Raw genomic sequence first — 13,220 nt, 5'->3', positions numbered from 1 at the left:
CTAGGCTTTGGGAGCTTGGGCCTATAGGCTTTTCTTTTGGTATTTCAATAATGCCATTTTTTTCCTTTCTTTTTCACATTATTTTCTTTTCTTTTCTTTTCTTTTTTTTGAATTATCAACCCAAAAATGCATCATAATTCCTACAAAATAAACACAAATTAAATTAAAACTAAGTATTTTCAATAATAAACAATTCAACATAAGTTTCATGAAAACACTAATTAAAACTTAATTTACTTTGACATTTAAGCTCAATAAAATCACATTTCTAACTTTTAATCTAAAAACACTAATTTCAAATAATTAAACAACAACATATTATAATAAAATATCTATAAAAACAACCAAAAATATATAAAATCTTGATAAGACTAATAAATTAAAAGTTATTTTAAAAAACTTAATAAATTAATTAAAAACTCAAAGACTAAGCAACAATTAACATAAAAAAATGTGGTAAAATAACTCTGTTTTGTAGAGTTATCACTTTGTTATCATCTGTGGACAGCTAGGAATGAAGCTTTCCATAATGGCATTATTCCACTGCCTCGCTTGATCTTAAAGAGGATTATGCTTAGGGTTTCAAATCATCTGAATATTGGTAATGTCGACTCTCTAGATGACTATACTAGCCACAATGTTCTTCTCCAAAGGATTATTTATCCCAGGGTTGATCAGCCATTGTTGTGGATGTCGCAGTTTGTGGAGCCCTTGCTTTTGCTGGTGCTATTTGCAGGGATGAGACTGGGAATTTTCTAAGTCGTGTTAGCTCTAAGTTTACTATTGCTTCCCCTTCAAAAGTGTTATGATTGGTTAAATACATAGTAAAATTGGTTAGGCACAAAGATGTGCAAAAACCATAACGGTTTCACTAAAGTCAACATGTGTGAGTTGACTTTTGGTATAGGCATCTATAAATCATCTTCTTGGATCCAAAGTGTTTCTTTGGAGTGTATAAGAGTATCCAAAAAATTTGGAGGCATTTGAAGATGTTTTGAGACAAGTTTTGGGGCGCCAAGTCAGAGAGACCTGTGTTGCATCGCCTCTAGGAGACCTGCTGTAACACCCCCACATCATTATGGCTGCTTCCTGGAATGATGACTGGCCCAACAAACCAACACGAGTCTTTCCAACGTGCTTTGACCTCACTCGCACGCTTCTTGGGAAAACTTCCTAGGAGGTCACCCATCATGAAACTACTCAAAGTCAAGCACACTTAACTTTGGAGTTCTCAAGTGATGGGCTACCGAAAAAAAGATGCATCATGTTGGCATAGGTAGTACCCATCAATCTATTTAATTCATCTTCAACTATGTAGTCTCATACCTACACAGTCTTAGAATCATCACACTTGACCTTCCCCAGGCGATGTGGGATTGCACAGCTTTTACCCGGTCTCTCCCCCTATGGTTCACGGGATTCTGACTGTCACACTTGCAAACACTACACAGGCGACACATTGCTTGCATGATGGCGATGCATCGCCTAGGTGCAGGCAACGCGTCGCCTGGGCGGTCCATACAGGATCGTACATTAGGGTGTTTTTGGCTCCAAAATTAAAATTAAAATATTCTAATCTCATTGGTTGAGTCTAATGAGAGTTCCTATACTATTTAAAAGGGTCATTTGCGTTTTTGGTGAATTGATCACTTACCTCTCTCTCTCTCTCTCTAAAACCATCTTCTCTAGCTCTCAAGATTACTAGTTTTCTCCAAGATTTTCATCAAGAAAGCTTGAATTGTTTGAAGATTCAAGGCTTGTAAATCTCAATCTCATTCCACTTGTAGTTGCTTCAAGAAATCTCTAAGGAGAGGGTAGGAATAGAGATTTTTGGACAACAATTCTCAATATGCATCAAGTCTTTGTTACATTCATTGATTTACATAAAATCATAGACTTGTGATTTTATGTAACTAAGGTTCTACAACTCAAAGGTCCATTCTACCACTTGATCTTATTTGTGTTATTTCCTTTGTATTATTCCTCCATTGAAGAGTAGATTATCTTTGGTTTATTATTTTGAATTGTAATATTCATAGTTGGTGTATAGCCATATCTCCAACAAAAAGCAGAGACTGAAGCTATTCTCTTTGTTGTCCATTGTAGCATCCTCTATGGTTGGACTAATTGTGTGTTTTACATTGATTTCCATTTTCTAACTTTTCTAGTAAAGAGTTGATGTTAATCAAAGAAAATTTTGATGTTTTACAAAAGAAACTCAACACATCAACAACTTCAATTAAGAATATTACTATAAATGGCATAATAGCATCTAAACAAAATAAATAAATAAATTACATCAACTAAACAAAAATAACACAAACTAATATAAGTAAGATGACTTTTCAATTTCAACTTGGCTGAAACCTCATGAAACCCTAATAAAAAATTGGCCCATAAAACCTCATTTCAACGTCATTTTTCAACCTGTAAATACTTGAGAACTTCACAAAAAATTATAAAATTTAACTTAGTTTCTATAAACATGGACACAAAAATAATGCCACAAAATATGGATAGTTGACTAAAAATAAATTTTAAAATATGGAGTATCCATAAATTATAAATACCCCCTCTCACTCTCACTCTCCTCTCTCCCTGACGTATACCCTAGACCCTCTCTCTCCATTTTCTCTTATAACAATGACAACCCCTTCGCGTTGGCAACCAAAATGAACATCATACCTCTGGTCACCCCAACATCATCTCCAGTTCTTCTTCTTCTTGGTCGTTTCAAATCTGTTTTTGTTTTAATCTTACTAAGTAACTAGTTACCATTGCGATGCTTTTTTTTCTTTCCCAATATGGATAAGTAACTATTTACCATCACACTCGTTTTTTAGATATGACTAAGTAACCAATTACCATCATTATTGGTTTTTTTTCTCTAGATTTGACTAAATAATCAGTTACCATCATGATTGGTTTATGTTATAACCTTTTGTTTTTATGTTGGTAACTAGTTACCACCAAATCACTAAAAACATAAAAACTAATTTCATAGCGGTAATAAGTTACCACCACATCATTAAACAAAAAATTGGTAACTGGTTACTACTATATCACAAAAAAAAAACTATTTCATAGTAGTAACTGGTTATACCAAACCACGATCAAATGAAACTAGCTACTCGTACAATAAAGGAAGAAAATGAAAAGAAAAAAAATATATAATAGAGAAACGAAATGGCATAATGAAGAAACTAAACTTAGAAGTAATCGAAAACCCGCATGGAAGATGAAAAGACTTCATTTGATTAATAAAAAAAATAATATTAAAAAATAAAACAGTTTAAAATCTGGAAAATTAGAAGAAAAAAAATAATAACAATGTGAATGACAAAAATATCCTCACAAAATATCAAAATTGGTTACTAAAAGTTAAACAAATTAAAATATGGTGTTACAACTAAATCATTAAAAAAATATGGCCAAAAAAAGCCATATAAAATTCACAAATTTTAAACTGCCATATTTATCAAACTTTTGGAAATTTTACCATATTTGGTGTAATTTCCACATAATACTTTAAACATAATTTCTTAATGAATTTCATCATTTTTTTAATTAAACTTTCAAATGAAAATTTAATTTACATATAAATATATATATATATGTATAAGCAAAAAAGAGAACAAAAATTGTCCATTCTCAAAACTCCAATCCGACCAAATCTCCAACAAACACATCCAAATCCAAAGACTTAACATCTACTCCAAATGCAAGCCAAACTGAAAAAATAAAAGTAAAAAAAAAAACTTATGTACTTTATAACAGATAAAAAAAAAGAAGAAGAAAATTTTGGTATATGAGATCAAATCATCTATTTTCTTTCTATAGAAATTCCTTTTGTTTGAATAATTTTTTCACTCTCTCTCTCTTTCTTTTTCCTTTTTTTTTTGGGAAGAGGGGAAATGATACAAAAAATTTCAGGGTTCGAATCATGGAGTACACACTCACAAGTCAAGTACTCACGGACCCAACTAATTAATTTTTGTACAAATAAATTCTATCCTAGAACACTTCAAAAAAAGAATAGTTGACACTTGACATCTTCTGTTGTTATGTCAATGTTTCACGCTTCTTTCTCATCATCCTCGTCATCGTAGTTGAAAGGTAGAGGCACTGATTTGAATGCTCTATACTTCCCTACGTTGTTCAAGTGCTCATTCTCGATCCTGACAAGTTAAACATCATCAAATCCTTGTTAGTTCACATCACTTATAATCTACTAAAAGTTCTTATATTACTTGGTTGTTAATTAATATCTTATGTTAAAGATACTAATGGCAATAGAACACTGCAAAATGAATATGGTAGAACCTGAAGAAATTCCAAATGCCACGGCGAATGATTTCTAAGGAGGCAACAATTGCAACTAAGACCTTTGGATGAAGAGAATCAACTTTAAATTGCAACACTGTCTGCATCCAAGCAAGTCTCAGCACAACATTCACCACCTGCAGTGTCCAGTACCCAAAATTGAATCATTACCATAGAAGCTAAGCTATTAGTTTATCTTCATACTATTAGGACCTGAGGGTTTCGTTCTTACCATGGCCACAAAGTAGACACTTTTCTGTTGTAGAATAAGCTTGTCCCTCAGCCAGGGGTTTCTCGAATCTCGCCTAAGAAGACCCCAATCTATGACAAGATCCCAATATGTGCCTGCTATTGTTGCAATCACAGAGCTAGCTATAGCCAGGAATCTAAAGAGAGGACCTTTTTTCTGTTCATAAATTGATCTCATTGAGACTGCTATTATGGTTGAGAAGTATTTGAGGCCATTTAACCCTTGCATTCCATCTTTCTCCTCTAGCAACCGCCGGATGCACTGCAAATTATATAGACTGTTGCATCAGAATTACTGTCTTAAAGATGATATTACTAAGTATAAAAAAACTTGGCATGACATTAGAATACCTGAAGAAGACGAAACCAGTATGGAATAATAGCTACGACAAGATTGAAAGCTTTATACACATCATTCTCGAGGCACCTGTGGTCTCTTTTTCTGAAATCTCCCCAGAAGTAATAGCAGACATAGTATTCTAAACTTCTGAAGGCTTGAACCTGATTAAGATATAGAAAGTCTCATCAAATTAGGAATGTGATCTGGGATATTTCTTGAATGTGATTTTGAACTGATATATATATATGTTTGTTATTAATAAATACAAGTTGAAGTAAGCAAATGTTCAAACCTGGCTTGTAAGCTGATCTGCCAAGAAAAAATCTGGAAGGGTAACCTACAAATGATACATGGAAGAGTTTAATATGTATATTCTGCTTCAAGATTAATCTAAATATATCTGCCTGTGTGAAATTTAAGTCCTATACCTTGTAGAGTGGAGCAAAGAGACAATGAAAAGCAGATACAACAAGGAAAAAGCGAGTAGACCGGTATAGTATGTTGAAAGGAAAGATTAATATGAGAAGCAGAACCTGCAAAGATTTTGGATTTTAGTTAGTGAACATAACAAAGATTTTTGGATTGACTAATGAATCATGCGTAATGAGTTTGTGCAAATACTCACAAGGACTAGTCCCATGGGAACTAACTCTGTCCACAAATCGAAGCTCTGTGTTTTTGGGTCTATCTTCATATCCAAATTTGAGATGACTGCACCCAAAGAGAGGACAGAAAGACCTGCACTAAGAAGAAACACCTGTCTGTAGCCTAGATCTGTTCCTTGTTTCAAACCAAATATAAATGGATAATTGACTCGGTATCGCCTCCAAAGATATATGTTTGCTGAGAACATGAGCATATGTAGGACTATGAATCCGAACAGGCTGCAAAAAGATAGTCAACATTATGCAATTTCATTCCCAAAATATTTGAGTCAAGTTAATTGAAATCATATTTCATCTACAAATAAATAAGAACCACACTCTCAAAATGAAATAATAATATAGTTCATTCATAATTCACTCTATCACATCTTTGAAGAAACTATTCTTAGAGCACCTAGAACTTACCTGTAAAGAGGAAATATGTTTTCCATATATTGACCACTGTATTCATTTTTACGAAGATTTCTTATTTGTACAAGCACAATGATGGTCACCACAAGAGCAATTGAGCAACCGGAGAGAAAGCCTGCATTTGAAGGGCAGTTCAGAAGAGGATTTATTTCCCTTAGATTGTTCACTAAAATGAAAACACCCCTGAGATGGAGAAGAAGCTTTTGAATTTTGACTAGCTCAGACACTAATCCAAAACAAGATATTCATCACTTTTCATCAATCTTACCCAATAGAAATGTAGTCCTATGCCTTTCTCTTTTTGTTTTTGGCCTCAAAGTGTTCATTCCTTTTGCACGGTTTCCATTCGCAAAGTGCTTTATGAAGGTGGGTTCCACTCTTTCCATTAGCTTACTAACCTGTGTGCACCAGATATGTACTATAAGGCTAAGTTTCAGCGAAATTATATATATGCTTTATTTATTAAATAAATAGAAGAGAGCTAGAACTAACTTCATCAGAGCTGCCCAGATAAGACTTATCCACCATCTCTAAATAAGCCTTTGCTGCACTCCTTGTACTTATCTGCATTAACACAGTTTTAGTACACAACTTAAGTACAGGAGTTATTATTCCACACCACAATGATAAATTAGAAGTGAAGTTTGATTAGTGACCTTGTCGTATTTCTTCATGATCTTTGAGAATGCCAGTTGATTCATGAAACTGCCACATTCATCAGAAACATAGTCTGTCAAACATTCAGAACAAAAGACAGAACTTTATATTAATTTCATTCTGTATAACTAAGAGAAACCAACATACCAATAGCTTTTCAACAGTCTAAGCTTTTGATAGAACTCCATAAACGCCTGTTTCATCAACTCTTCTGATTTTTTTAGCTCTTCCTTGCTGAATGAGAAGTCAGAGGTTGAACTCATGAGGATGCCTCTCAGAGTAGAGATTGGAGTTTCAGGTGCAACATTGATCTTTACATTATCCAAAATATCTAATGAAGCTGGCCTAAATCCCTTTACACATTTATACTCCTTTCTCTCATTACTTTCTTTTGATTCATTGCTTATTCTACCTTCTTCTTCCATTGGTCCTTCACTCATTTCAACTTCTTGAATAGCATCCATATGCAGCCGTTCTTCAATTCAAATGAAATTTTATGTCAAAATTACAGAGATGCTTAATGATTCAAAACCAGATGAAAAAAAACTACTAATAGAAGTTTCAGAAGCACTTATCAGTTGTCAAGTATTTCCTACCAGATTTTCAGAAAAGAAAAAGAGAAAGTATTTTGCACGCACAGAAAGGGGCATTTCAGATTCTTACCTGGTTTTTGATCATACAAGGGTTGAGCACCATCAGACAAAGAAACCCCATTTGAAGCAAGATTTACTACATCAGCTTCTCCAAATTTGAACACAGGATTCTCAACCCTAATCCTTAAAGCAATCAAAACATTCATCTGTCTGGTTAACTCATTTGCCTCTTCCAAAACTTGTTTCACCTTTTTCCTGTAGAAGTTGACAACCTTGTTAAACTCATCATCAAGCCTCTTGAAGAAGACAAGCTCATACTCTCCCCCATCATCTGTTGACATCATGAACATGGTCTGGTACTGCTCCTCCGACTCCGACCCTGGATGATGAACTGGGTTCACTAGAATCACCTGATCTTCATCTATTTTCAATGTGGCGCTCCTGTATCGGTTTGTGAGACCACTAAATGCTCGGTATAGAGATACCTTTCTACTCAAAGTACCTCTAGGAGTTGTTGCAGTTACTACTGGTGAGGTCCTTTGCCTAAACCTCAACACTTCTTTCAGGAGTTCTTTCAGAAACTCGTAGTCCATGTATGCTTGCTGCCATTCCTGAACCATCTGAGACGCAAATTCTTTCCCAAACTTCATCTTCTTTGGATTTCAACACCAAATGGATTTGCAGATCAGTAATATGATACTTAACTAACGTGAACATATGCAATATGGATTTGAAGCTTAATTTTTGTTGGGTATCAATGGCTATGGCTGAAATGAATATATATAAAAGGAAGATGTGGGTAATGACTAATGGGAACTTTAATATATTTATATATATATATATATTTATATATATATATATATTTATATGTACACATGCATAGAATAAGAAAAAGTATATTTGGAGAAAGAAGGAGCAGGTTAGAGAATCATTAATTACATTAAACAATTTGTTTCAGAAGCTCTATCTTTGTTTTTCTTTTCGCATCTCGGGTTCAGAGCCATTAAGAGGTATCCAGCTAAATATTACATGGATTCTAAAATGAATTAACAGAAAAAATATTTGTCAAAAAAAAATCAACAGAAAAAATGACAAACAAACAAACAAACAAAAAAAAAGTCAAAAAGAAAAAATAAAAAAAGGTTTGGTATTGTTTTGTAGAGATAGATTAGATGACAGATAAGTTGTGAGAGTGAGATCTGCTTTAATATTTTAAAGAATCAATTAGTTTTGATTGTTAAGCCAACTCAGATGATTGCATTTAAGGCTCAAAATCATCGTTTACTTTCTTTATTTATCAAAAACAAAATCGATAGTTTCATGAAGGGACACATCTCTAAATCCTAATTAAGACTCCCCTCTTTTGAGTTTTGACACGGTCATATTAGTAATATATAACTAGAGTGTTGCTACTTATTATCTTAAACGTGTTTAACATCAAATGTAAAATCTGATTAGGACTCTAGTAAAAAATTTATGTAAGGGACTTTTTTTATTAAAAAAAAAAGAAAGAAAGGATTACATATTTTAATTAAAAAAACTTTAAATTGGGAACTTTAGAATAAGGAATCATAAGCTTGACCTGTTTTAGTCTGTATTTGGGTTGGTATCACGTAATGCTATAATTGGTAATTAGCATAATTTAATATTAGGTATCATATATTTGAATTTAAAATAAAATATAGGAGATGCAATATTAAATAAAACCAATTACCCTATTATGTTAGAAACCATATAATACCTCTAACACTAACACTAACACCACATGATACCCTATACAATATTCATATAATTAACCATTCATTCATGTGCTTTTACTATATATATATATATATATATATTCTTATAGTTGGCTAAAATGAATGAGGAAAATCTTCTCAAGATATAAATTGATGTATTTGGATTATGAGTACACTGGTGGTTTGGTAAGGTGAACGTGGTCCATAGTTTGCCGGCGAAACTTGTTCGTATAAACATTATAGTACTCAAAATCAAAGAATCATACACGCGTTTCTTCTGTTGTCGTTTTTCTCTAGGAATGAATCATTTCTTTTTTATTACACTTGTAAACAAAAGTCACGGCTAGTTGTTTTTGTTGGTAATACTAATAATGGACCCATACCCATACCACTAAAGTGGGTACATTTTACTTTTTTACACTCATAAACAAAAGTTACAGCTAATTTTTCAGAATGAGGGTGTGGTGCTGTGCTACTCCTCATCCTCAATATGCTTTGTTCTTTGAGCCAAAATAAGAAGAACCCCACCTACTTTATCTTTATCAAGGATGAAAAGGAGTGGTAAACATAAAATAAGTAAATAAAATAACAACCCTTTTTATGGACGACTTATGAGTTAGTTATTATACTTAAATTAAATAGTGATGGTAGTTGACAAATTATTAATAGGTCTATGGACTAATGAAAATGATATAACAATTAACATAGAGAGTATTATAATAAGTTATCATATAATATGTTAAATTATTGTCAATCAATGTGTTACTTTCTTCCATTGTTGTATGTGAGCCAGGACAGAGCCACTCCACCCACTTTTTTTTAATTCTTTATATATTTTATATATTAAATTAGTAAAAATTAACAATCAACCCCCCAAATATTTTTATTTATACTTTGCCCTCCTAATATTTTTTCTGTGAGCAAGTTGCATTTTGGCCTACGTGGTACTATTTAGGAATGATAAAATCTATGAGAATTACCAACCTTATAGCTAGTAGTCCTACTTGAGGTTGTTTAATCTTTCATATAGGTAGCTCGGTAGGGCAACTTGTTACTAATCTAATTCATAGTCTAAACTATAAACATGGGTCAATCTGGTTGTTGTAACATTGTTCTCGTCAAATTGCTTATAAATTTTATGGTTAGGTTAGGTTAGATTAGAATAGATTTTTAGGCTTTGGATTTTGTCCAGTTAAAAAATGATGACATCTTGTTATGCAATGTAGATTTGGTTTTATGAACTTTTAACTTCATATTTTGTGTACTTAGATTTCTAATAATTAATAATTATCTAATTAATTTAATTATTGATTTGATGGTTGTAGGATAAACAAATGTCATCTCCCAAGAGGACACAATCTAAACCCTACCCACTTGGTTGGGGAAAGAACATGAATGGACTCTGAAATGAATTAATTTTTATTCATTTTTTTTTGTTTGGTTAGAAATTGATTGGGAGTAATGAAGACAATATAATAAAAATGAGAATAGTAATGAGATGAAATAAAATTTAGGCTATTTATGTATTTTACCCCCCGAACTATTATCACTACCGTATCGTGCCCCCTAAATTTTTCAGGCTGTTAAAAATTCCCCCCGAAATATTCACAGTAATGTAAAGAAGGACTTCCGTTAACTTTCAACACAGAATGCTGACATGACTCATTACATGCTGATGTGTCTTGGCCATGTCAGCGCCATGTGTGTAATTTTATTGTTTTTAAATATGGTTTTTATTTTTTTTTAATGCATAAAAAATGGTTTAATTTATTAATTCTATTTTTTAGTGTTTAATTCACTAATTTTTAATATGATTATAGATTTTTTAATTTTAAAATTACACACATGGCACTGACATGGCTAAGACACATCAGCATATAAACAGCCATGTCAGCCTTCTGTTAGCCACATGTGTTGAAAGTTAACGGAAGTCCTTCTTTACATTACTGTGAATATTTCGGGGGGAATTTTTAACGGCCTGAAAAATTTAGGGGGCACAATACGATAGTGGTAATAGTTCGGGGGGTAAAAAACCTAAATAGCCTAAAATTTAATATGAGTACAAAAATTTAATAAAAAATAATAATTTGTTATTTGTGTATTGGAATGATTTTTACTCTTACTTTTAAATGGAATAGTCAAAGTCATTTCAATGTTTTATAAATCAATCAAATAAATGAATGAAAAAAAATATTTCATATTCTATTACCTCCAACCAAATATCACCTAAAGTGTTGGAATGACTTTTCTGTCATTTAGATGGAATAACTATTCAATCTAAAAATGAAATGAAAATCATTCCAATACATGATAAAAAAATAATTATTGTAAAATCTTTTATTGGCATATTTGACAATATTGACAAAATTAATTAAAGGAGAATTTTCGAAATTAGTAGTTTCCTGTTTTGTTGTAATGTGTCTTTCTATAATCAGATTACTATATATATGTTAATAAAATAAATATATAATTTCCTATAAAAGAATATCTTTTCTTGAATTGGAAATTATTGGTATTTATTTTATTTTTTGATCTGATTTATTTTTTCCAGAAATCGTGTACAACTTAAATGGGTTTAAAAACTGTCCAGTTCAATAAATCTATTTGAACGGATTGCCAGTCTGTTTGAACAGATTCTGACTTTCCTGTTTGGGAAGATTTTTCATTTATTGGCTGATTGGTTTCTGATTTATTTTCCACGACCTAAAGGGATTCTAAAAAGTATATAATCATCCTTAGGTCGTTGGTTTTTTATCATCTCTCTTGGTGTATTATTTTCCAAATATTTTTCAAGTTTTAGAGAGACTTTTTTATTATGTGAAGAACTTGAGTCCAGCAAGTTCTTAGTGGTTTATTACAGTGTACTTCTGTGTTGTTTTATTTGTGTTAATTGTGCAGGTTGAACACACTTGGACATTGTTCATCAAGCTTCGGGAGAAGTCTTGTTCGTGAGTCACTTTTCGGGAGGAAAAGTGCAAGTGTTATGATTTGAAGGGAGTTCAAGATCTTAGCACTTCAGAAATTTGATTAGAAGTGTCGATCCCAAAAGAGGATGTTTTAATATTTAAACTCGCAAGTGCACGAATCTTTTCGGAATATAATGTTCATGTAAGTACGAGGTCGAACCCATGGGAGTTGACTAACATCAAAAGAAACTATTTCAAACAAAGCAAGAATATTCTAACCTAGTTCCAAATATTTGATGAGATTTTGTTTTAGAAAAATAAAAGACAAGTAATAAAAAAGATTTAAGATTAAATAGAAAAATTGTTTTCAAATGAGATATGTAAAATAAGATTATTAAGATATTAGAATCCATAAAATGCAAGTTCAATAGTATTTATAAGTATATTGATTCCCAAGTTTAGATATAATTGAAATAAATCACACTATACTTTTTTCAAAATACATTTTCTATTCAAGCACAAGTTACTTTAAAAATGTAGGATTTTTCTTCACTTATATAAGATATAATTTCTAAGCATTAGTTGTGTTACAACCTAATGAAACTACAAAAAATCAAAGAGATTATGTTTAGGCAAAATATGATACTTATGCTCTAAGAATTAAATATGAACAATTTAATGAAAAACATTTAATCAAAGAATATCATATTTTTGCATAATGAAGAACTAAGTGTAATATACTTTAACAATCAATAATAGATGAAAAATGCATATCGTTGATAGAAAAATCCATAAACAATGTTGCACAAATGGGAAATCAACATACAACAAAAAATACTATCTAGTTACATTTTGCTTCATCATCATCTTAATAATCTTGAAAAAATATTAAAAGCTCATAACTAAATTGAAATAAAAATTACAAAATAACATACTTGACATGCTCTTCAAAAGATGAAAATGGTAGAGAAAATAGTGAAAAGAAGAGAGAAAATATGAAGTGTAGTAGATGTTGAAAAAATGAAGAAGAGCCCCCCAAATGGTCTTACAAGACTCTATTTATAGGAAAAATATGGAGATTAAATTAATCAAATTAAAATAAATAAATTGATTAATTTAATTGTGTTGGGAAGTGATAGGATAAATAGAGTAAGTGTAAGAGTATTGGAAATATGAAATGTTTGGTTGGGTAAAAGATTAGTGAAAAGCTAGGATAAAAAAATGAATTAGGAATGTTTATTGAGGTAAGAAAAATAGGGAAGAGTGAATTGAAATTTGAGTGAAAAACATTGGGAATAAAAATGTGAGTTTTGGCTTTTTGGTGGCTGTGTGATGAG

General features: G+C 31.7%; 1 protein-coding gene across 1 annotated transcript; it reads right to left on the bottom strand.

Moving 5' to 3' along the window:
* Positions 1-3,627: 3,627 nt before the first annotated feature.
* LOC133817963 (phosphate transporter PHO1 homolog 3-like) lies at positions 3,628-8,509 on the bottom strand. Its single transcript, XM_062250622.1, has 13 exons — positions 7,309-8,509; positions 6,793-7,120; positions 6,645-6,693; positions 6,481-6,552; positions 6,257-6,386; positions 5,983-6,103; positions 5,538-5,796; positions 5,341-5,445; positions 5,205-5,249; positions 4,924-5,073; positions 4,556-4,834; positions 4,324-4,460; positions 3,628-4,178 (listed from the first exon to the last, which is right to left on the bottom strand). Exons 1-13 carry the CDS (start codon positions 7,886-7,888, stop codon positions 4,076-4,078), a joined length of 2,358 nt encoding a protein of 785 aa, XP_062106606.1. The 5' UTR covers positions 7,889-8,509; the 3' UTR covers positions 3,628-4,075.
* Positions 8,510-13,220: the final 4,711 nt, after the last annotated feature.

The sequence above is a fragment of the Humulus lupulus genome, chromosome 2 (genome assembly GCF_963169125.1).
Source record: "Humulus lupulus chromosome 2, drHumLupu1.1, whole genome shotgun sequence".
NCBI lineage: Eukaryota > Viridiplantae > Streptophyta > Magnoliopsida > Rosales > Cannabaceae > Humulus > Humulus lupulus.
This window is presented reverse-complemented; position numbering and strand designations above follow the sequence as displayed.